This window comes from Dysidea avara, chromosome 5 (genome assembly GCF_963678975.1).
Source record: "Dysidea avara chromosome 5, odDysAvar1.4, whole genome shotgun sequence".
NCBI lineage: Eukaryota > Metazoa > Porifera > Demospongiae > Dictyoceratida > Dysideidae > Dysidea > Dysidea avara.
The window spans coordinates 19,347,333-19,373,699 of NC_089276.1; the positions used below are offsets into that span (position 1 = coordinate 19,347,333).

Below are 26,367 nucleotides of genomic sequence, written 5' to 3' on the forward strand. Positions count from 1 at the left end.
CTTTTAAACATTTTCTTGTTCCCCTAGTATGCAGAGCCCTATGACTGCTATGAAAAAAACTAGCATAGGTACCTTCCCTACAAGCAGGTTAATTTCCACAATAACTAAAATTCCTATACCATATTGTAATCGGAATCAAACAGTAATTGTCAGCACCACTCATGTGTGGTGATGTCACTTTTAAAGTATGTACATGAGCCTTATATGTATTAATGATGTAAGTATGTTAAATAGCAGAATTACATGCACAGTATAACTACTGCCTCCATGCTATGGGATGTCATTTTGCGCTCTCATAAACTGATTATGTTGCATCACTTTGACCACTTGCATGGTTATTCTATTAGAGCAGCTAGTGGATGTTGTAGTGTTTCTTCATTGCAACCAGAATGTCAAGAGTTGTGAAGTATTATTAACTCTGCAAGAGTTAACCATTATTATTAACTCTTGGTAGTAATTTTATGATCTGTGAACTTCACCAAACAATAAATGGAGTAAATGAATAACAAACACATACAGCTAGTATCAGTTATGAATAAAAAACTCTTAAAATATTAAAAGCACCATAAAATCCTAACACACACACTGTCACACTTGTTCTTCACATGATCATGAAGATTTCTCACACTCAGGTGGAGGAAAGCTCCACTTCCCACCAACACAATATGAAATGGAACTACCCACAGTAGAGTAGCCATCATTGCAGTTAAAAAAAACAATTTTACCATTCTGAATGACATATACTTGACCGTTGCTGGGATCACTCAAAGGTGGGCAATTGATTGCTGTAAAATAAACATTATTTTTAGTGTTTACAATTAATATATACATACATCATTAAAAGAACATAGTGGCTATTGACCGGCACCAACTGTCAGTGTCAATAAGTGCCACCACAAACTATTAAAACCAACTGGAACAACTTGCACTAGTTGCAGTAAGGTAAGTTTTGGTGAGATCTAGGGTTGGGAGCCAACCCTAGATGCTCTCAGTTAGCATTAGGGTTGAGTTCAGCAATCTCACCACCAGACATGGTCTCGATCCTTGTTCTTAATTCAACATCCTTGACTCACATTCATAAGGGAAAGAAGGTAGGCAACAATTATTGTAGAATGGTATAGATCTTGGACTAGTTGGTAGTCATGCATTAAGGATCGTTTTTCTTTTTCATCTTCAAGTTTTTGGCTGACCATTGTGTCACTAGCCTCGGCCATAAAGAAACATTTTCAGACTCAACATGGTTAAAAAAATACATGGAAAGAAGCCAACATGTTCACAGCAAGAAACTTATCTCTACAAGATCTAAAATGTCACTCCCAGGTATAAGGAATTTACTACTGTACATTAAGTTGACTGCTTGACTTGAACCCACGAACATTTTACACAAATTTTGTAGAACAATTATTTTACTTGTCATGTATTTTTGTATTTTACATTACATTAAATAAATGTTGCTTCACCTTCCACAATCACAATGATACTCTTTTCTGCACTCTGCTTTATGCTACCAGCATAGTTGATTCCTTTGCATGTGTATACCCTAGTTCCTGGTGAATTAGTTGGTACCAGGTACAACTGCTGGAATAACTGGGCAATGTCATTTACTTCACTTCTACCACTAAACCACTGTACTGTAGGGGTAGGTAATCCATCAGCTCTACAGTATAGTAACAATCTAGTGCCAACACTGACTGTGTAGGGTGACTGGAGTGGATCAATAGTGATGATTGGAGCATCTGTGAATAAAATGAAAATTTTGAAGTATTAGTGTGTACATAAATACATACAGTACAAACAGCTGCACACACACACACACACACACACACACACACACACACACACACACACACACACACACACACACACACACACACACACACACACACACATACACATATGCAGCAATTTCAATGGACAAACACCTTGAGCAACTAACCAAAAATGTTTAGTTACTTTAACAACTGAAATAGCTTTTTGATACTGTAGTTTACATGATACATAAACAAGTACACAAAAAAAATTTGGAATTTTCAACTAGAGTAGGAAATAGTACATCGATAAAAGTATTGAAATAAGCTGGAGTAGTGCACAATATTAAATCACAGTAAAACAATAAGAATAAGTGTTATATCCCTACTGTGCTCCAAGATACCATAATGGAAATACACAGTAGGGATATAACACTTTTGTTTTATTGTGATTTAATATCGTGCACTACAGCTTGTTTCAGCACTTTTTATCGATGTGCTGTGGTCCCTACTCCAGTTAAAAATTCCAATTTGTGTAGTTTGTTAACTTTTTTTGTAAAATAAAATTATTATGACTGGTTAACACCCATGCATACCATATCAAAAGAAAGAAATGGTGCCGTGTGCCCCAGCTAAAAGTGAAGTATCCATTACACTCCATTGTCAGCTATGTTCAACCCATTATATGACATTATGAATCAAGAACTGTTCGAAAAGCACTTTTGCAATCACAGTAACCACTATGAAAAATACAGATGACTTCCGTTATGAAGGGAAGCCATCATGTGCTATGCTGTCAGCAAAGATGAATGGGACACAAAGGATGACACTGGTAAGTCCATGAAGAATGCATTGTACGCACTGCGGTATGCCAAAAGGAATGTGTCCAGCTGAGGTGATGTCAAACAGTGAAATAATCAAACCTGTAGCCTTAGCCGTTATCGAGTTACGCTTGTCAGAAGGCATCAGTCAGTCAGTCAGTCAGTCATTTACTCATGATCAGTCAGTCAGTCAGTCACTTACTAGAAAATTCTGTTTAATAATTTTTCATAGCAACCTATTGAAAGTGCTTCAGGTCAATCTGAAGGCTTGTTTGGGCTTAGTTTTACCTAACCAATACTGCTTCATCGTCATCAGGGAAAAGTAAGGCTGGTTTTTGGGTGATGTTTTTCATAAACCTTTGTGTTCCCTACTATTATAACTGTATGATTATGTACAGTAGATATTTTCATGAGTTGTAGTTTTTATTTAACATCCTTAACTATGCCCTTTTTAGTCAGTCGAATACATATCTACTTAACTTACACTCAACAGTCAAGGAAGTGTTCTTATCAGCAGTAGAGTTAGGATCATTATAAGCTCGACATGTATATGTTCCATCATCAGTACGATTCACATGGTCAAACAATATCACTGATTGTGCTTGGTCACTACCTGGGCCAATGCTGTTGTAAACTAAAACATGTTCTCCATCTGATATGACTTGATCACCATCAGAATTGTACCAGTAAACTTGTAATGGATGAACAGCATCAGGATCATTAGTGGCATTGCATGACAGTTTTACTTTGTTGCCTTCAACTGACATTGTATCATTGCTAATATCTGAGATGTTTGGCTTGCCTAATACATTACATATATATTATACAGTTATAATTACACCATGTCAACAAAATTGTCTAGTGCAAGGTTTTATGTTCTATTTAATTTTATAACAATAACAAGACTTACTGTATGTTCTAAAAGTGATGGTAATGAGGCATATAATGATCTAAAAACTTTACAATTATTAAAGGTGAACTGCTTTATATATATAGGTTAATGCACAAATCCAGGTATCTGTGCTATTTTAGAGACCTGAGGAATGACACAATACTCACTGAGGGAGAATATGTGCAATAAATGATTTAGACTATGGCTTGTGCCACTCTGGTGACTACCAGTAATGGCAGCTTCCTGATTGAAGTAGTGCTAAAATAACTCACTGGTAGGCTTCCTAGATAAATACGATCATCTTTATGATCCAGCGATGCTTTCTAACAACACCTTTACATTCTAGCAATAATTTCTGATAGCTGTTGTGACCAGAATCCAGCAAAGCACGTGACACATGTGACAAACGTTTTGTCACGTGTATCTAACCAGTTTAGATACCTACCCATGGGTATCTATTGGATTTTAAATACCTCATTAACGACTAAACTTCAAAGCATACTATGTGTGACATAGTCTAATGTGATGCCAATAACTAACAGCAAACAAAATTGGAGAAGATGCTACTATAAATTGCAACCCTTATGTGTGCAGTTTCTGACTCCCTACAATGTTATACAGACTTCTATTCTTTAGTGGGTCCCTAGCAGGGACAGATCCAGGAGCTGGTAAGGAGAGGGGCCAAGGTGCAAGTGGTCAGGAAGCTAGATAATGTGGTCAGGAAGCTATTAATGTATGCTCAATTATTGCAGTGAGATATTCACACATCATTATCACATCTGTTTGGTCTAAATAACAGTGGTAGTGTTGACTTTATGATATCATTAAGTATTAACTGACTCAAATTCGATGACTGTAGTATTACAGTTATACTGACTACTCTTATTAAAATTATCTCTATTATTTTGGAACTTTGCTTTGTGGTCACCTGGTTAAGCCATCAAGGTATAAATGGCTATGGAGACAATGCCCTATGCCCCTTCAAAATCTACCTATTGTAATTATGTAATTATACAGCTCCAGGTTTTGTATAATGCCATGCATGCATATCACTTATCAATTTTTAACTAGAAATTGGGGGAGGGCATTTACCACAAATTCCCCATGCTGGACCTGCCATTTCCTAGTAAGGCTACAGTAAATTTTACTGTGGCAGCACTAGTTGCTGCAAAATGTGAAGAGAATTTATTGAAACAATAGTTCTGAATATCAGTTGCATGATACCTGAAGCTGCAAATCAGGATTTCATGCTATGTGCACAGTATGACCAATATTTCTCAAGAGTTATCAAACTAATGCAAGCATCTTTCATGCATGAAGCCATATGTAGACAATAATGTTGTGAGAGAGAAGGAATAGCTTGTCTACCATAGTGTTTTAACTTTCCCCTCCTAGTGGAAAATAACTTCTTGCCTCCTTCAGGTCTCCCCCCTAACAGTGTCTTCTAGATTAGTCTTTGACATTATGCAATATCAATTGTGGCATTGTTTTAAGATTAACTCACCATACACAGTGATAGTAGCACTATCAGATATCACACTACCATCATCATTTGTGACAACACAATGATAGACACCTTCATCTTCTTCTGTGATCACACTAAATATCAGTTTAGGTGATGTGATATTCACTACCCGTTGGGAAGGTTTTATCCAACTATTACTAGATGACTCATACTTCTCCCACTTATAAAGAATGGGGCCCATTCCAGTAGCTATACACTCTATTGTGTGGACATTTTCATCATTCTTCCTGATCACAGCAGATGATGGCTGTGTTGTGATTATTGGTCTAGCTACAATGCAGTAATGATACACACAATACATCTAATACATAAACTTACTGTCTACTTCAAGCCAAGCACATCTAATGTTGTTCCCACAAGCATTAGTTGCTACACAACAGTAGTAGTCTTCATATGATGTGTTCACCTCAGGAATTCTTAGCTCATATGATATTGAAGAAAAACTTGAATCATCTACAGATGACCACTTTTTAAAAGAGGTAACTGAATTTTGAGGTATCATTGATGTATGGTTTCTCTTCCATTCATACACTAATCCACCAAAACTCCAAGCTAGGCAATTGAATATGGCAGTTCTTCCAGGACGGACAGCAACAGGTATTGGGGGCCTAACCATTTTTGGACATGGAACTGTTGAACAACAAAATATGAATACATATAGACATTGCAATTAGCTCACCTGTTACGTTTATGTGGACAAATGATGAATTGACTTCTCCAACATCATTTTTTGCCACACAGTAGTAATCTCCTTTGTGGTACCAGGCAACCTTTGTGATCTTCATTATGCTAACTCTTTGATTTAGAGATTCTGTGGTAGAAATTTCAGTTGTTTCTGGAAGCTCATCATGTAACCTTTTCCATGCAACTTTAACATTTCCAAAACCAGAAGCAGTACACTTTAAGACAGATTCACCACATGTTTCTGCCTCAACAAAAGTCTCAGGCTCTATGGTAATATCTGGCAGCATCACTATCAATGTAATGACTGCTTAATACACTATTATATACAAGGCATGGTTACCTTCAATTGTAATTGTTTTGTAGTTAGATGCAATAACTCCAGTGGAGTTGCTCATTATACATCGATAATCTCCAGAATCTTCTGGTGTGACATTAAAAATGTTCAACTGCGATGAATAGATCCCTTGTGCTCTTGATGTAAAATTATCATTTCTCTTCTCCCACATGTAAGAGAAGCCATCCCTTTCTGGTATGCACTCCATGGATAGATTGTAATTATTAATGGTAAGTTGTATTGATGGAGATGTTAATACAACTGGCTTAAGAGGTGAAGCTGCAATAGACAATGGTTATCACTCAATGCATCCAAATAAATGCCACAAACAAGCAGTGAGAGTTTTAACAAATATTTACAAGTCTACTAACTGTAGGTTCACAAAGCAGGTTATACAATTTTATTATATATGACCAGATTTTACTAAACCAATCCAAATCACACATCAGACAGAATCAAACTAACATCACCAGTGGATTGCTATACTATCACACTACTAGTTTTAAACTTCAGCAGTATTGAAACTACTTGAGGCTGGTTTTAAGAGACGCCATTTCTGCAGGGTGTGGTGAATTTGAATAGCATTTTCTGGCCTTGTGAAGAATCTGGCCAGACAAGAATCAGTGGTGTACTGCTGAATGGCCTGATATGGTTGGCCAAGCATTTTTTCTGTTGACTTAGCTGTATATCAGCTACTAAGAAGCTAGCACTGCCCTGTGATCTTGTATCTGGACTTCAATCATGGCATGCCTCCATTTTTGAAGTATAACTGTTGCCCATCCCATGCTAATTTATTTTGGGCACACTTGTTAGTCTATCGTGTCCTCTACTATCTGTGGAACCAATTCTCACAATTCTAGTAGTTCAAAGTTAGGTTAGGATTCAGCTTTATCTTCTTTAATATAGACTAGATCATTGTTTTATACAGTTTTTCATTTAAAATAGTCAGGGAGCTGGCAGCTAGCAGCGGTAGCACAGTGGATAGGACTCTGATGACTGGTAAAAAGTAGTGAGATTGAGCTCAGAATTCTACACAATTTTTAAAAGTTTTTTTTCACATTTTAAGTGTGCCCAACCTACCCCATCACCCCCACCCTCCTCCCTTTTGTGAGCACTCGTGATACTACTTTGCTCATCCAACTGCTTAGATTTTCTGGTGAGAAAGCTAAAATACTGGAAGTGGTCTGAAAGGTAATAGATTGATGCATCTCTTGTGTAAATTTCATATGCATGCTTGTTATCCTTGGCAAGTTAAATTGACTAGAATTCTTTAAAACTGTTTATCTTTAAACTTCTAATGTGTGATTTGGATTGTTTTACCAAAATTCCATTATCATGGCTGATGTGAAAATTGTTGGTGGTATAGCCACCCAGAGCTAATGCTATTTTTATGTTGAATTTTTTCCAAAAGCAAAGTGACTTTTGGACACTTTTAAACACTCTAATGTATCTGTGTGCAGTGTATATAGATCTACATATGTATAGAAAAACATACTTGAGGCGTAGAGGGTAGCACTTTTTGATCTTGTTGCTAGCTTGTTATTAGCCCACACCACACAATAATATTTTCCATTATTTTCCTTTGTTACATTTGGAACAATTAGAGTACTAGTAGTAATGTCTGGTGATGACACTTGACTAGTGGTACACTTCTCAGGCAATAGTTCATTGGAAACATGCTTCCTGTACCAAGTGATGTTACGATGACCATATCCTCCAGCAGAACAAGTAAACACACCACTAAATGGAGCAGCAGCACTTGTATCAGTAGGATGAGTGATGATACGAGGAGGTAAAACTATTGAAAAGCATAGAAATTATAATATGCTTGTGCAAATACAGTACAATCAAAATAAAGACTAGTGTAAAAGTAATTTTAAAAATTAAAACATGGGAATAGAGATCGCTGAAAAAAGTTAAGAAACAAGAGTCGAACAAGCCAGCATGTTAAACACAAAGAGATCTCTATTTGGACTCAATGGATATGGTAGAAACTAAGGAAAAAACAGCTCCCACATCACACTACTACTTTTACACATGATGCATGCAAAACTGTTACCCATTACCACCTTAGGTTTGTGCCACCACAAGCTGGTTGGCTATAACTAATAACACACTTGTAAAAGACAAAAACACAATTAGCAAATTACAACTATTAATTCTTCCACTATCATATCTAAAAAATCACAACAAAGAGCAGAGTGAGGGCTAGCCAAACATAAAATAAACTGAATTCAGAGCCATCCAGCCCCAAGATAGCTCTCGAGAAAACCTGGTGGATTTTTTCCACTCAGGAAAAAACCACTCTGCTATGTATGCATAAATAATGTCATTCAAGTCCTGAAGCTGCCGCAGGTCACTCATCTACAACATCATTACGAAGAAACTCTAATGGGATGGGAGGGTTGGAAGCCAACCTGTGGTCTAGAGTGAATTTAATACACACCACACATCCTTATATACCATGCATCACGTGACTCTACTAACATATTTACGTGGGAGCTTATTTTCTTGCTAATTCACTTTGTTCAAACGCCAGATAATACACCTCCCACACCATACTACTACTTTTACACATGATGCATGCAAAACTGTTACCCATTACCACCTTAGGTTTGTGCCACTACAAGCTGGTTGGCTATAACTATAGGGCTACAAAGAAGGCTGTAGTTGAGAAGATACAGTCCCAATTTCTTGGAAACTTGCAGCCTCTTCTCCACACTATCTTTGATGTATCCGTCCCTTTGCATTTTCTGACCGCCACCGACCATGGTGCTTAAATAACCGGTTAGGGACTCCAGCATTAGCTGCAATTGTAGCTCCTCCTGATTTCAGACTGTGGAGCCCAAACTCTGGAGCTTCAAAACCTAATTTAGATACCTTCTTCTTGAATAAGTCCATTACACATGAGTAGCTTATGTGACCCAACTGCCTGAGAGTTTCTCCGTTTTTTGTTTTCTGGATTGCTCTAAATATGTAGCAATCATCTCCCCATCTCATGCCTGTCCTGGCCATAGATCACTCCAGCATAGCCACTGGGCAAGTGCTTGAAATGGTCGTGGCTATAAGAAGCTCACTGCCATGACGTAATTGGTAATTCTTGCTCTTAACAATATTGACTTTGAGCATCCATGTTGTAACTGAGCAGTCAAATGGCCTTAACTCTACCAGCTCACTGGAATGCAAGAAACCTGCAAAGCTAAGTAAACAGTCAGTTACCAGTCTGAGGTCTGATAAGGTACCTGAGCCTTCTGCATCCTTGACCATTGCCTCCAGCATCTCGACCGTAACTGGCTCCTTTCTGACTATGGGTTTTGCCAATTCACGCTGCAGCCCTTCTAGGGTAGCTTTCACAAAACGGTGGGATGACGGATCCGCAAAGCCAGAGCTTGAGTGTACCCATGATAAAGCATTACATGCCTCTTCAACTGCAGACTTGGATTTGACTGTCTCCCCTAGATGCTGGAGGTATATATAGGATAAAATGTTGAGGCTTGGCTGGAATAGGTGGGAGCTGATGTGAAACTGCCCATGACTTCCACCTCCTGTACGCTCCAAGATACTTCTTCAGTGTACTGCTAGCACGACTGTGTAGAATTGTGTTTGGCAGGCTAGCCAGGTCCTTTAACGTGGGATCGTGCAGCTCATCCAGAAGTTTCCAGGTTCCTTCTCTTGGCAAACCTACAGGAGATGTATACACCAATTAATCAGACACTTGTGGCTTTAGCCATTTTGTCAGTGATTTCTCCCCAGATTTTTATTTGGTATGGCCGATGATATGAAACCGGTTAGGACATACAGGCCTTTCATACTGGCCTCTTGCTGTGACCAAAGACCTCAGTCAGGACATACAGTCATACATACCAGCCTTTTGCTGTGACCAATGAAAAAACAGTCAGGTCATACCCAGGACCCACTGGTCATAAATACGTACTAGCCAACAGTAAAAACAGTCAGGAGATACAGGTCACATATACCAGCCTTTTACTGTGAACATTCAGGATATACAGGTCATAACTAATGCTTTCTGCTGTGACCAATGAAAAATAGTCAGGACGTACAGGTCATACATACCAGCCTTTTGCTGTGACCAATTAAAAATAGTCAGGACACACAGGTCATACATAACAGCCTTTTTGCTGTGACCAATTAAAAATAGTCAGGACACACAGGTCATACATATCAGCCTTTTGCTGTGACCAATTAAAAATAGTCAGGACACACAGGTCATACATATCAGCCTTTTGCTGTGACCGATGAGAACAGTCAGGATATACATATTAGCCTTTCATTGTGACCAATGAGACATATGGATCGACTGCTGAAATCATCTTGGGACATACAGGTCATGGATAGTTGTTACCACTGAAGTGTACACACAAAACGTCAGCTGTGCCAACACAGCACCTATGGTTACTGAGACAATATCAATTTTTAAAACCTTTTAAAAAAAACCTTTTTTAAAACTTATTTTCATTTATTTATTTATTAAAATCTTTCTACTATTATTATTGAAATTCTAGCCTGGTGGCTAACACTGGTGTATTTGTGGGGCTATTAAACAGACTAGTGCCTAAGTGGTCTGGTAAGATCAGTTCCTTACTGCTTGGTAGCACCAGGTACCTCATTACAAATTCTGCTGGGTCCACTCCATTCGGGAAAATTAATGGCCAAAAAGGTGATGACAACCACTGGGGGGCTATTAGAGCACCCCTTGCACCAAGGCTTTGTGCATATCTAATCACCTGGGGAATCAGATAGACCGGGGGAAACCACCAATTGTTATCCTCAGCCCAACTGCAAGTAAACATATCTACTGCATCTGTACCAGGAGTCCAAAACTTGGAATTGAATCTCTCTATTTGGGCATTTGTAGGATTAGCAAACCTATCTACTGTGTGGGGCCCCCAAACACTGTCTAGCCATTGGAATACTGCGGGATGCGACCTGTAATCATCGTAGTCTACTATACGGCTATAGTAGTCAGCCAGCTCATTCTCATCCCTTGGGATCCATTCCGGCTCTATTCTAATATTGTTTCTTAAACAAGTGGCAAATATACTCAATGCTTCTGAATGAAGGTAAGGCTGCCTACTTCCACATTGCACTATTCTCACCATGTTCTGATTACCTGAACACCAGCGAACCCGTTCATTTGTAAGCTTATCCTGGAAAGAGTCCAGCACCAGCAGCACTGCCCAAAGCTCACGCCATGTTGAGCTCTTGTCTGCATCATCAGGGGACCACTGGCCGTTAGCGATTAGATTACCGTGTTCCACTACATATCCACCATAACCTGTGGAGCTTGCATCTAAACCTGACAGCTGATGGTCTTGGCCAAATATGTTGCCCATTAATCTCGGAATGCCAAAATTCTATTTCTAGCAAGGCTTCTTCTGTCAGTGTTAACCGATGACACCAACTCATTCTGCCATTCACGGTGGCATATAAGCTACGGGTCATCAAACAGGCAACAGGGCCTAAGGCAGGGGACATTGACATAATTTTTCCTATTAACTGGCTAGCTGTTTGGCTGGGAGGAATCTTACATGCTTGGCTTCCAAAAGTTTCAACTTAAGTGCATCGATTTTTGAAGTTGGTACTGAAACTCACCTAGAGCTAAGTCAATGTGAAATCCAAGCCATTGTATACTATGAGATGGTTCTCAGACACACTTTTCTGTATTAACAATAAACCCAGCCTTTTCTAGATCCTGCTTAACTTTCCTGCTTTCAATATTTGCCTCAACTTCTCCTTTCACTGCTATAATCCCATCATCCAAATAAATTATTGTTTTCAAGCCCCTGCCACACCAGTGTTTCACTAAAGGTCTCAGTAACTTGGTAAAGACGTAGCAGGCAGTGGACAACCCAAATGGGAGGACTTTAAACACATAGTAATTTACTATACCATTCATATCCCAGCAGAATTCCAGGAATTGGTACATATATCAACATGATGGTACCCAGACTTCAAGTCAAACTTAAACAGGTACTCGCCTTGTTCAAAAATTAGTGCAGCTATATGCAGGTCCTCATACTTGAAACTCAAGATGTGCAGGAACTGGTTCAGGTATATGTCTCAGGTTTAAAACCAGGCACAGTTTTTCCTGTGGGTTACCTACCACTGACAAGGGGCTACACACCTCTGGTTTTGCTTCTATTTTCATCACACAACGGTTTGCTATCAATTTTTGGACTGCATCATTCACAAATTCACTGTAAAACTCAACAGACTTGTGGTTCTGTTGAGAATAGGGTTGGGGGACAAATTTAAGTGGTAAGCGGTAGCCATTCTCTATACGTGACCGGATTTGCGAAAAGGTACCTTTTTCACACACAAAATTTGACCCATTTTGTGAACTTTGATGCTTCATAATGTCTTTATCATTGCATATAATTATCTGCAATTTTCCATGAGTGCAGCTAAAGTATCTGGTTACATTATGAAAGTTAAAGCAAGTTAATCAGTGTAAGGAGTCAAGCGTTACATCATTTTGTTTGCTTACATGTAAAATGTGTGGAAAAGGTACCTTTTCGCAAATCCGGTCACATACAGTCTATGATAGTGGGAGGGGCTTGCAGAACCTCATGTCAAAAGTTAATATTCTGTTTAAGCTTGCCTTGAACATCTGAAACTTGCACTGATACTTCTGCTAATGTATCTTCAACTTCCCAAAATTTTGTTAGGTTATGTGGCTCACAATTACCTACACTGTCAGGTCTACCAGTGTCAGACAACCCAGAGGTATCACCAACCTCTGCAATCTATTTACACCTTCTATAGGTACATCTGATTCATACATGCAGTTATCAACAAATTCATCAATAGTTATCAACACCTTGCATACTCATAGACATTTGTCTTGACTCAGCAGTAATACATGTTGTATCTGCACTGCTTACCACAGGCTGATTAAAAGGATACTGTCTTCCTTTGTAGTGGCATGTTCGTGCCAGGTGGCCAAACCCACCACAAGTGAAGCAAGGATCCAAGAATTTTCGCCTGGTCTACCTCTGAGGTGCTAGAGACATAAGTGGTCTTGGAGCTGGTGGTGGTGCATCTCTCCTTACACTGGGTTCAGGGCCATCAGCCCAGGAGTCATAATATTTGTAGGGGTTGTAGCGGAATCCCCTTCTGCTGCCCCAGCTTCCTCCTCTGGTGGTTTTCCTATTGAAGACCTCCAATTCCTCGAAGTCCTTCTTGGCCTCTTTGTCTGCCCTTTGGAGCTGTTTTTCATCATCACTGTAATCGGCCAGTGGGTCGCTCTGATAGTGGCAAACTGCCCCCATTCGTAATCCGAGCAGTCAGCTATCTTTATATGTTTCTGACGCATTTTTAACACGGACGCACCTTCCTCCAAGTGATCCATCGCTTTTTTCAGTGATTCCTTCCCACCATCATCCACCGATGACGCCATCCTCTCCAACTCCTGCTGGGCTGACGTGATAGTGATAGATTCTTCCACTCCCGAGTTGAAAGTGTACTGCCTCTTGTTCCCTTTTTTGTGGAACTGGTAGGTCATCCGATTAAGCATTTTTGTGAGAAATCTTTGGCCATCCTTTCCTGCGTGTAAGAAACCTCATGCTTAACCTCAGCCATAGACAAAGTAATCTTCTCGTCCATTTCACAGCAGGTTTGTTGGAGTTCAGCCATCAAGTTATCAAGCATTTTGTTCTCCATCGTACGGAACTCAAGAAAACACAAAACAGCCAACCGGATCACACACGTGGCCTAGAGTGAATTTAATACACACCACACATTCTTATATACCATGCTCACATGATACTACTAACGTATTCATGTGGGAGCTTATTTTCTTGCTAATTCATTTTGTTCAAATGCCAGAAAATACACTAGTTTCTCCATAAATTAGGGGCAGATAAGTACTGAGAATGCTTCTGTATAAATGTTTATTTGAGTCCAAATAGAGATCTCTGTGTGTTTAACATGCTAGCTTGTTTGACTCTTGTTTCTTAACTTTTTTCAGCGATCTCTATTCCCATGTTTTAATTTTTTAAATTACTTTTACACTAGTTTGTTTACTTTTATAAATCCATTTGATAATAAGAGGTGCTGGTGGTGCTTGGTATTACACAGTACTAAACATGTATATCAAAGTCAGCCATGTACAGTATAGCTGTTGTAACTAGTCAGTTAAATTATTAGAGTTAGCAAACACCAGTGTATTGTTTTCTTACTATTGAATGTACTTTGTACTGTATAGCTCTGACATATCCAACTACAGGCAGTGTACAACATGCTGTGGTCAACAATAGTATGGCTTCAGATTTAGGCATGCATACTTGTGCAGTTATGTGATCACAGTAAGTCAAGTATGCAGTGGTACACAACAACATTGTTGCTCTGGTATGAGCTTAATATACTGTGGTTAAATATAGGTAATGATATAGGGTTTCCAAATGAATGTGTTAACATGAATAGATTGGATACTTATTAACCCAATTAACACATTGGTTACCTTGCAGAGACTAACTCAGAAGCAATGGCAAAGTGAACCTACAAGAAGCAAATTTGCTTCAGAATGGGTGTTATCACTGTAATATGCATTTAAAATAGGTCATGGACGTGAAGAAAGACATAGGAAGAAAGTTATGTAGATTTTATGGCCAAAAAGTACTTACATTTTGCTCTAGTCCTGTGAGAAAAAAAAAAAAGATGAACAAAACGGCTCAAAATGGCAGATTTCATTTCTTTACAAAAGTACTTTTATCAAGTCCTTTCAACTTTATCTTTGCTAATGAACCTAAAACTCTTCCAAATCAACTTCTAAGGCTTCTTTTTAGGTTGGAAAAGGCTTCTAAGGTGGTGTTTAGTTGAGTGTTCTATTAGGATTTTGGAAAAAACATAGGCGATCTCTATTATGAACCACTACTGTGGTTTATGCTGCGTAAAACATTGTTTCTATCTTTAATACTGAAGTTCAGTAATGCAGTCATTAAATATAAACTTATGTTAAAAAATTAGAAGTGTCAGTTTGGATCGTGTGTTGTGGTACTTATAATCCACACAAAAACAGCTAAGCTGTGAAAAAATGTGACCGGATCTGCAAAACCCGACACAATTGTGCAAAATAAAAGTATTGAATAGCTACATTGGGTGAAATACTTGCATATATTATTGAAAAATGCTGTAAATTTTTTGAACACTTCTTTCTTAGTGAAGGAAGGGACTAACAATGAAACCCTGAATATCATCTTATTTGCCTGCTCAAGAGGAGTTTGAAAATCTTGTTTCATTGCAGTAGACCCAAGGATACATATGTTATGAGTGTCTGTTTGAGTCACATCAAAGCGATTGTATGCGATGAATTGTTCTTCACGAATTTCCCTTTGTATGCAGTGAAAAAGAGTGAGTAAAGAAAGAACTTACCCAGTAATTGATTCCCCTGTTCATGGCAAACGCAATAGTGAAATTTTAGCTCCGGACCTCAATCCATTGGTAAGTTACAACCATTTTTAAGCACTTGTAATTTATTTCCCTATACTTGCTGTACAAATCAAGTTTTCTGTTGCTACTTTGTAGGGCTGTAACTCCTAAAGTTATTGGCATATGAGGCTGAAACTTTGCCAGAGGGTACACTTGGCTACGTAGATTATAAATATTTAATAAACAGGAATTTGACAAATGCACGATTGTGTCAGGTATTTGTAGATCCGGTCACAAATGGTGCACCTTAAAAAGCCTGGGTGAAAAAAGTTGTGAAATCAAAGGTGATGGACAAGAATGGCTGCAATGATGCTAATGCCAATAGATTTTAACAATACACACAGCCATTATTAAATTTTTTTAGCATTGACATCATTGCAGCCATTTCTTGGCCGCTACCTTTGATTTCACAACTTTTTTTCACCCAGGCTTTTAAAGGTCACACCATTTTTTACAGCTTGGCTTTTTTGTGTAGATTTCACTTCTTTTTGTACTTTATAATGCCCCAAAACCAGCCTATGGCTGACTTTGAGATTTGTTTTTACTTACATTTCTTTTTTTCCATGCAGATACAATGATGATTATTGAAGACAGACTTATAAATGTATTTCATTGCATGATTTAATTCAATATTTAATAATATTATTGTAAAACTCTAATAGAGTGTACATTTTTGATAGGCACCAGCCTATTATGCTGGTATAATTTTGAGCATAATAGGTGCCTGAAAGCATTAAGCATAATGCTAGTATAATAGGCAAAATAATTGTCATACTGTAAGCAAAAATGCATGCCACAGAAAAAGGTTGACTTACAACAACAGAACAGTTGATGCCACTCATATGGTATTATGTAGTTATTTGACATGACTGTTATTATAGTTTACAATGTAGTCAAATTCTTAATGCACAACGAGTACATTTCATTTGTTCATAAGCCAAAGCTTATCATTATCCATTAGAAAGTAACAAAACATGGGAACTGTAGCAAAAAGTTTGAGCATAATTATGAGCATAATACGTAGGCAAAATTTTTGAGCACTGCAGTATAGCATAATAGGCTGGTGCCTATTTTTTGAGGACTTCTAATAGAACATACAAAGAATGTTTTAGAACAATCTAGAACTTCTATAGGTAGATCCATGAAATTACAAACATTTGAATTTCAACTAGAAATTTCATTTATAAAGCAGAAATTAAGTGAAGTGATCAGCCAAGGTAGCAGTAGTTCAGTGGTTAAGGATGAAGGTGTTAGGTATGGAGGTCCCTGGTTCAAACTCCTGTAAGGTTTTTTCCCGGCATTTTTGTACACTTTATTACCCCGTGGTGATTGCTCTATTAAAGTATCTCAATCCCATTTGTTTGGTTTTTGCTCTATCACTTTGTCACTGTAACTCTATCGCTATTCAAACTATCAAAAGGCACTACTACGATGATCAGCCTATCTAGCTACACACCAATTTTCAAGCTATTCCTACCAGTACTTGGTTTACCCTGTAGCCATGACAGAAGTTTGATCTTTTTATTATAATTTTATCACAACAAAATATACGTGCAAATACATTGCTGGTATACAAAAGAACCTGACTCTAACCAAGAGTGTAGGTTATTGTACATATATAGGAATGATGGATACTTTTCTACATTTCCACACTCTAACAACTTCAATATTATTTTTAAATCCACATATTTTGTTTGCTTTTCAACAGAAAGTCTGGAATCTCCAGGAATAGCAATATGAATTAGGTATACTTCATTTGTTTGCTTCAATACCACAGGACAGTTGTGTTGCAATGAGGTGTCAGTTACAATGGAAAAATCCCACAACAGTTTACAGACATTGTTTTCACAAACAGGTGGAGGACAATGTTTCCACCAAAGATCTTGCATAGGGAATCCAGCTTGCTTTGCTAGTATTCAGTGAACATGAGAAGCAACACAATCATGCTGGCTCTTATATTCTTTTTGTGCTGCTAAAAGGAACAACAACTTACAAGGTGGTCTATGGTTTCATCAAAAGAACCACAAAGTCGGCATCTAGCTGAGCATGGGGTTTTGTAGATATGAGCTTTAACAACATTTGTGGATAAGGCCTGCTCTTGTGCCGCAAATACAAGTCCTTCCATTTCTTTAGTAAGGTTATCAAAGCGTAGCCATAACCACTGTGATTTAACACAAATCTGATCAGAAATTTCCCTTATGAATTTCCCATGGAGAGGCTTGCTCTTCCAAGTATGTAGATGTTATTATTATTATTATTATTACTAGGCCTGGGCACATACAACCAAGTACAATCACCAATGGAACAATCTACCATTAAGGCAGTGCATGACCAGTACAGTGTGTGTGTGTGTGTGTGTGTGTGTGTGTGTGTGTGTTGGCACATAAATGCAATTATAATCAGATGCTTAATAATAGCTTTATTGGGTAAAATGAAGACAACAGCAATGTGCACTCTAATATAATCATAGCAGGCCCTCAGAATTCATACTGACCAACAAATGCTTAATTAAGTCTAGGATATTAATTTATGGATTTGTACACAATTTATGTCCTCCTCATGTAATACCAGTTGTTTAAATGAGGATGGATCAGGGTGATGGATTAAGACATGGCTGGAGTTACCAAGGGAAAACCACAGTGATACCTGGGACAAAAGAAGCCACTATGTGTCACACACACAGGACTGTCCACAGAGCGGGGAAACTGGGGCATTTTTCCCTGGGATTGAGGCCCCATCAAAAGCCCCTTGGATACCTGTTTAAAAGATTGATATACTCTAATAGAGTAGCCAAATCTAGATACTCTAATAGAGCAGTCACAGTATTCTTCAGAGGAGCAGTGTAGCAAGCTTATAAATAAGAAGATATGGTTGGTGAGGGGTAGCTATTGTCATTGTCAGCATGTAATGACCTTTTTTTTGGTCTTCGACTTACAGCTTGGGTGAAGTTGCGATTCAGAGTGGAAACCTCCTTATCCCTGGGGTCCCACTTTAACTTTTTGCCCTGGGCCTCTTATTTTCTCTGGGCAGCCCTGCACACACAACCATTATCTGACTCATCTGCTGAGTTACATTTTTAAGCATGAGATGGCAATATGTCAAAAAAATGGTCACATGGTGTCTTGGATACACTGCAAGATGAAATAAAATGTGTAGCTGTGAAAGGTGGCAGTGCCTTCAAAGGAATACTCATGGATATGGCACATCAGTGGTGTGCAGACACTGAATGGTAGCTACAGTAGTGATTGGCACTTCACAGCTACAGGGGATAATATTTTATTTATTGCTACTGGGTAGTTAAATACAAACACAGTAGAAACAAACAAACAGTATTACAACATGAAAACATAGTCTACCTCTGTTAATAGTCCACCTGAACGCATGTACTGGCAGCTGGCATGGTGATTTGGGAAGGCTTACAGCAACACCTGGCACTTGTCTGAACACTTAGAAAATGAAGATCTGGGCACAAATGATTGGTAGACAAGTTAGTAGTAGACCTGCAGATGGTCGCTCGTGGCCACTTATCTTCTCCCAGCCTTTGGAATCATGGGTGTGGTGCTGGGCATTATATAGAATTACATGTTTGTTCAATTCATCAGCATGAATGGACATAATTATTATATGTTTGTGCTTTTGTTCACCGGCGAGTCAAACGCTGGTTAGTGCAAGCTCATAGGCCTTGTAGTTTTCCCAAACATTAATTAATTATTCATTTATTTATTCATTATTATTTGTGACCGGGCCTGCGATAATAGGACATGTGGGCACATGATTTTTGCCTACTTTATCACACTTTCATCACTCATAACATTTTGTACCATCATGCTATGGCATTGCAATTTTTGGCTCTTAGTAAGCATTTAATTGGCATCATGATGCAAGTTGCAGAATGGAAATATACTTTTCCAGTACTGAGATGTGACCTGTAGAGTGATAGGGTGTAGTTTGTGCCCACATTCCCTGTTTTCGCAGGCCCGGTCACATTTATGATGTAATTTTAACCGCATTTTGTATTATTGTTAGTACTTGGTTGTATAATTATTTATTATTAGCACTGTACAGGAGCCTATACTGAAGGTCTGACAGCAACATGTGCTACAGCCTTTGGATTTCCTAACCTAACAAGAACTGGAGACTGTTCATAACTCCTTGGATATTCATCAGAATCACAGCAAACTTGTTACATAATCCACCTTTATATGCTCTTCATTTGTGCCAAAGATCAAAGCAATCGAGTTACGCGTTTGCATTTTATAGCAATTTTTGCAAAGTGTGTGACAAGAAATCGAAGCCCCTGTAGCACCCCCAGTATGACATTAAAAAAAACCCAAAGAAATTAAAACAAAACTTTGAATGCCCTTATCTTGCAAATGGCTGTTATGAATTTAATCAAATTAGCTGTGTGGTGTACCTAACTGGTGGACAGCTATAATGCAAAAATGGTGTGCTTTGTAGAAGAGGCCATGGAAGTATGCACATGTGAAAACCTGTTTTCTTTCTTCCTGCCAATATACTCACAGTGTGGTGTGCCAGCTTTCTTGGCTATATGACACACTACCGTGTGTCTTAATTATCAAGCCCCTGTATGCAGGCTTTTGTGAAAGTTTTATAAGACTTCGGGATGACAAATATATCCATTCATTATTAACAAATTATCACTTGGCATAAAAGTATTTTACTCCAAAACTGTTGTGAATTTGTACATATACCAAACTGCTCAGTGGATTATTTGAAGTCTGTGGGACATTGCATTGGAACATGGTCAATATTAACATTGCAAACAGCATCACTGCATGGTACTTACCTTTAAAAGTTAGCATGGCATGCTCTGAAAAGTTACTACCAGTAAATTCGCAAATAGCTACACACTGGTATTCTCCAGCATCTTCAAGTTGCAGGTTACCAAAAGTGAGAATATTTGTGTTCACTCCGGTGACTGTAGATGGCATGTCCTTATCAAGTCTTCTCCAGAGATAGGATGATGCTCTGTCTGCTTCACAAGTAAATGAATGGGTTTGGTTGTTAGTGAACAAAGTAACTGTCTGACTTGATGGGTGTTTGGTTATGACTAGACAATTAAACATACAGTAAAGTACAAATGTAACATCCTTCTTGATTATTCATGTACATGCAAACATGTATACAGACTATATATCATGCACTGAATTTTTGAAAATTGTTAATACTACACACAAACCATTGAAGTTGACTGTTCACCATGAATGGATAGCACTAAACACTCACACCACAGCCATTTCACTGATTTGCTTAGGTTGCTTTTCATGATCGAGTGGATTTCTAGAGATGTATGCCAGACACTGGGAATGCTTGGGCACCTTTAACTGTTACTGTAACACAAGGCTAGAAGCATGGACACCTTTGGACGGATGCCCATATGATTCCAGCATGCATTATTTCTCCTTGAGTGGTCTTTAAAGCCCTTCGTTTAGGCTGGAGACTCCGTATGACCTGGTTGCCACCCATGGTGGTGTGCCTGAGTTACAGATACCTTTGTAAAAAAGTTCCTCAAAATTATGGTTATATTAGTAGCTAGCTTAAAATGGGTTAAACACTATGGTTTACTACATCCACAGTGAAAATTTCAAACTCATAGCTTTTGGCCTTCCCAAGCTATACTGAATTGAAATGTTTAAATTCACATATCCCGCAATCTATTGATGTCCATACAACAGTTTTCCCAAATTAGGTCATATATATTATATATGTGTGTGTGTGTGTGTTTGTGTATGTGTGTGCATGTGTGTGTGTGTGCGTGTGTGTGTGTGTGTGTGTGTGTGTGTGTGTGTGTGTGTGTGTGTGTGTGCGTGCGTGCATGTGTGGGTAAGAACATGATATGTGTATAATAGATACCAGTCACAACAGTTTTGGTGTCTGAAGCATTAAGCATAATGCTAGCATAATAGGAAGAATAATTATTCCATACTGTGGTAAAAATGGATGTCTTGTGGAAAAATATCTGTACACTATTGAACAGTCAGTAACTCTAACAGAGCAGCCAGGTAACCACATTAAATGACTGTTAGAGTATACAGTAAAACCTGTCTAAGCTGGTTACTTTTGGGCCAAATTTTTTTGGCTTTAATATACAGTTGGCCGTTTTATACAGTTGGATTAGTTTAGAAATGTCTCACTATGGGAATTTTGTGTTGGCCTTTTTAGAGAGGTGGTATTTCTATACAGGTGGCCGCTAACACAGGTTCCACTGTATTAAAATCAATCAGCCAAATGCATAACTTTTCTGGCATGGGAATTATTTCAATGCAATTGCTCACAAGCCAAATTTTGTAATTGTATTGTTTTAGAAAGTGCAACCATAATTATTATAATAGTAAACAACTGCTGAAGCAAAAACACTGAGCATAACTATAAGCTCAACGTGTTGAATATTCAAGCACTTCAGCGTAGCATAATAAATACAATTTAAGCATAACAGGCTAGCGTCCACTATGAAAAAGATGTGATATCAAAGGCAGTGGCCAAGAAATGGCTGCAATGATATTTAATGTCTGTTACTTTGTGACAACATCATAATTATTGCAGCAATTTCTTGGCTGCCACCTGTGACAGAATATCCATTTCTTGGTTGCCACCTTGAATATTATTTATTTTTCACACTAGCATGTTTTGGAAGGCCACACCTTTTCCACAACTTGGCTGTTATGTGTTTCTTTTTTTTTTTGTATATGTACAGTATATGCTGGCTTTTGTCTGTCTTTTTCTTCAACAGGTAAGCAGAAGAACTACATTTTAAACCAGCATTCAGTAATGTAATGGAAATCTGTTTAAATATCAATGAGTTATACTAACCACATATACATGCATGTAACAATAGTGTGTGTCAAATCAACAAGGAATTTAGCATCACCTCTTGGATTTGATGAAACTTGGTGTGTTTGTAGTACCTGTGGTGCTTATCACTTATGTAAATTTTTAGCTCCATACACCCCGTAGTTTCTGATTTATGACCACAAATATTTTGAATATTTCATGAAAAATTGGTCCATCTCTAGTTACAAAATTGACTATAATTTCGCACTGTGCAAATATTTTTAAACACAAGTTTCACTGATTTTGATCGACCTTTCTAGTGATCCCGATATCTACTTAATTATGGTTCAAAAATACTTCATTGAAAACTTTAATCCTTTATATTTCAAAAAAGGCTGCTTGAAATTCTTCGAATTTTTTTGTGAATAATTATTGTGTCAAGATCTACATTTGATGAAATTTTTGTGGTGGGACCACAATGGGTTCAAGAGATATAATGAATTATGTTGTGGTGTGCAGTGGAATTTGTAGTCTATTATTGCTGTATGGGAGTATACACATCCATTAACCACTCATAACAAGAAAGTTTGTCTTACACAGTGAAGGTGTCTATGTACAGTGCAACCTGTATTAGTGACCACCTGTATTGAAAGACCATTTATGTGCAGCAGTTAATTTATACTTCTTTAATTGGATATCAATGTATAACACCAAAGCATCAACCCTTTCTAGCAAATCCAAAAATGGTCCTTATTGGAAGGTGGACTTTAAATGAGATCACCATGTATCCATAAACATGTGAATGCGGTACCATCTCTTCAGAAATACCTTATTTATTAAGTCTAATTCTGCCATATTGCACTTACATATGTAGCCCCACCCTACACAATTCAAGTTACGTACATGGTTGCATAGGTACAACAGACCTCCTCAAAAAGGATATCCTGGCTGTTGATAGCCATTCATGATCTCACTTTATAAAAGTACGTACATTTGGACCCAAGAAGTCTGTGGCTTCTCAAAAATGAACACTTTATCAATGGGTCCAGGGAATAGAAGAGTCACACTGTTGGTATATCCATTTTCCTCGGCAAGAATTTACAGTATGGTGTAATTATTCTACCTATTGTGCTGGCATTATATTTTTGCTTCAGCCACCTACTATGCTAACATATATCATCCTTTCCTGACTGCTGCATTAGAGTAAGCGACTGCTCTATTAAAGTATCTCGATCTTATTTCTGTCAAGTGTGAATAACCAACAAAGAAACGGTTTAATAAGTTATATTACATGTTTTTAAATATGAAATGCACTAATAATACTGTACTATTGGCAGTGAATATTTGCTTTCTTTCAGGTACACGTATTGCGCATTTTAATTAAGTTTTCAAATATTGTCCCTATTATGCTGGCATTATGCTTAATGCTTTTCATCACCTATTATGCTTTACAGTATATTGGCCGGTGCCTAGAAATCTCTACAGAATGATTTGTTTGCAGCTGAATTCTCTGGAGGGTGATTTGTTTGTATATAACCAAACTCCATACAGGGTGATTTGTTTATACAGCTGTAGCTGAACTCTTCACAGGGTGACTTGTTTGTAGCACATGATGGCTTGTTTGTAGCTGCATTCTCCACAAGGTGATCTCTCTATGGGGTGATTTGTTTGTAGGTTTGTTTGTAGCTGAACTCTACTGAGTACCTTGTTAATAATTGAACTTTCTACAGGTGGTTTGTTTGTAGCTAAAGTCTCTACTGGGTGACTTGCTTGTAAGTGAACTTTCTACAGGATGATTTGTTTATAGCTGAACTCTCTACAAAGTGACTTATTTGTAGCTGAACTCCCTACTGCATGGGTGTCTTGTTCATAGCTGAACTGTATGCTGGGTGACTTACGTGTAGCTGAACTTTCAACAGGGTGATTTGTTTGTAGATAAATTATCTACAGTGTGACACTTTTGTAGCTGTACTGTCTAAATATAGAGGCTGATTTGTTTGTAGCTGAACTCTCTACAGTGAGACTTTTTGTAGCTGAACTCTATACTAGGTGACTTTTTGTAGCTGAACTCTCTGCAGGTGATTTGTTTGCAGCTGAATTCTCTACGCGATGATTTACTTGTAAGTGAACTTTCTACAGGATGGTTTGTTTATAGCTGAACTCTCTCCTGGGTGATTTATTTGTAACTAAACTTTCTACAGGGTGATTTGTTCGTAGATGAATTCTCTACAGTGTGTGTAGCTGAACTCTCTAGATCCAGAGAGAGATTTGTTTGTAGTTGAAATCTCTACAGGGTGATTAGTTTGTAGCTGAACTGACTTATTTGTAGTTGAACTCTACTGTGTGACTTGTTTGTAGATGACTCTCTAGAGGGTGATTTGTTTGTAGTTGAACTCTCTAGTGGGTGACCTATTTGTAGCTGAACTCTCTATATAGCTATAGGTGACTTGTTTGTACTGTAGCTGAATTCTCTACTGAATGACTACTGAACTCTCTGCAGGGTGAGTTGTTTGTAGCTGAACTCTCTACTGGGTGACCTGTTTATATCTGAACTCTCTACTAGGTAACTTGTTTGTAGCTGAACTTTCTACTGGGTGACCTATTTGTATCTATACAGGTGACTAGTTTGTAGCTGAATTCTCTACCAAATGACTAGCTTGTATATAGCAGAAGGGTGACTTGTTTATAGCTGAATTCACTACTAGGTGGCTGAACTCTTTACTGGATGACTAGTTTGTAGCTGAATTTTTTATAGGTGACTAGTTTCTAGTTGATGTCTTTATAATATGGTGACTTTTATAGCTGAACTCTCCACAGGGTAATTTTTTTTGCAGCTGAACTCTCTACTGAGGGACCTTTTTGTAACTGACAGGTTATTTGTTTCTAGCTGATCTCTCTATAGGGTGGATTTTTGTTTTCGCAGTTGAATACTCCACAGGGTGATTTGTTTGTAGTTGAGCTCTCTACTGGGTAACTTTTTGTAGCTGAACTCTCTACTGGGTAACTTGTTTTAGCTGAACTCCAGCTACTGTGTGACGTGTTACATAGCTGAATTCTCTATACAGTGACTTGTTACGTAGCTGAATGCTCTAAAGGAGTAACTCACAAACGATTCTGAATGTTCTAATAGGGTGACTGCACTATTAGAGTATCTCAATTGCACACTTAAGCTTGCTACATGTAGTCGGATTATGTTTTATAGCTACAAGGTTTTATAACACTCTGTAGCTTTTATTCCAATTCTTCTATACTACTGCAAGTACTTTCTATGATGATTATTCCATCTACAGACTAGTTTTCAGCTCACTCTCCCTCAACTTAGGCAGGGGCGGATCCAGGGGGGGGCTTTGGGGGCTGAAGCCCCCCCCCCCTTCATATTTAGGCTTTACTTGATCAATATGCTGATGAAATTTTGTCTTAGCATAATTATATGATCACTAATAATACAAATACTCATAAAACCACCTTATAAACATTTTTCCAAGGTATTATCAATGGATTTATGCTAAAGGTTATGCAACAAGGACCCGGATCAGCATTGGAGGTGTGCAAGATCAAGATAATCTAATAGAGCAGTCAGCTAACTACTCTAATAGAACATTCACTGGAAACATGTAGTTGGTTCTGTCATGGAATTTTTCCACTGCACCTATGCATACAATGAAGTGCATTGGTCTGTTTAAAGGGCTTCATTCATCTACTTGTGTAGTTAATATGTATGGCAATACTTAATTGAGGTACACAATTTCCATTGAAAATGCTCTCAGATTCAATCTTGTATTGTTCAAATTTCAAAATTTTCCACTTTCAACATTATTATTCTAACATGCACCTATTCAGTGTTGTGCAATTGTGAGAGGGGTGCAGCATGTACTTGGTTGTCTGTACCTACCCAAACTTTTCCATTAGCAAAATGCTTCAGAGAGCCATACCTATAACCTAAAGGCAGTATATAAAATATCTACAGGCAGAAAATATTATGAATTTTATGTGGAAATATCTCTAAATTGCAGTATTTTAGCATCTATTTTTCAAAATTTTCCTTTTGCACACTTCTATACCCAAGAGATTAGTACCTTGAGTTAGCCCCCCCCCCCCCCCCCCCTTTTATAAATCCTAGA

General features: G+C 38.0%; 1 protein-coding gene across 1 annotated transcript in view; it reads right to left on the minus strand.

Moving 5' to 3' along the window:
- Positions 1-445: 445 nt before the first annotated feature.
- LOC136255803 (hemicentin-1-like) overlaps positions 446-26,367 on the minus strand; it is a 51,775-nt gene continuing 25,853 nt past the window's right edge. The window contains exons 3-11 of the mRNA XM_066048699.1: positions 20,262-20,525; positions 7,500-7,802; positions 6,011-6,283; positions 5,666-5,959; positions 5,305-5,616; positions 4,966-5,256; positions 3,054-3,371; positions 1,461-1,736; positions 446-785 (exon numbers count right to left, since the gene is read on the minus strand). Of these exons, the coding sequence (XP_065904771.1) occupies positions 610-785; positions 1,461-1,736; positions 3,054-3,371; positions 4,966-5,256; positions 5,305-5,616; positions 5,666-5,959; positions 6,011-6,283; positions 7,500-7,802; positions 20,262-20,525 (2,507 nt within the window). The 3' untranslated portion in view covers positions 446-609. The remainder of the gene's footprint in view (positions 786-1,460; positions 1,737-3,053; positions 3,372-4,965; positions 5,257-5,304; positions 5,617-5,665; positions 5,960-6,010; positions 6,284-7,499; positions 7,803-20,261; positions 20,526-26,367) is intronic.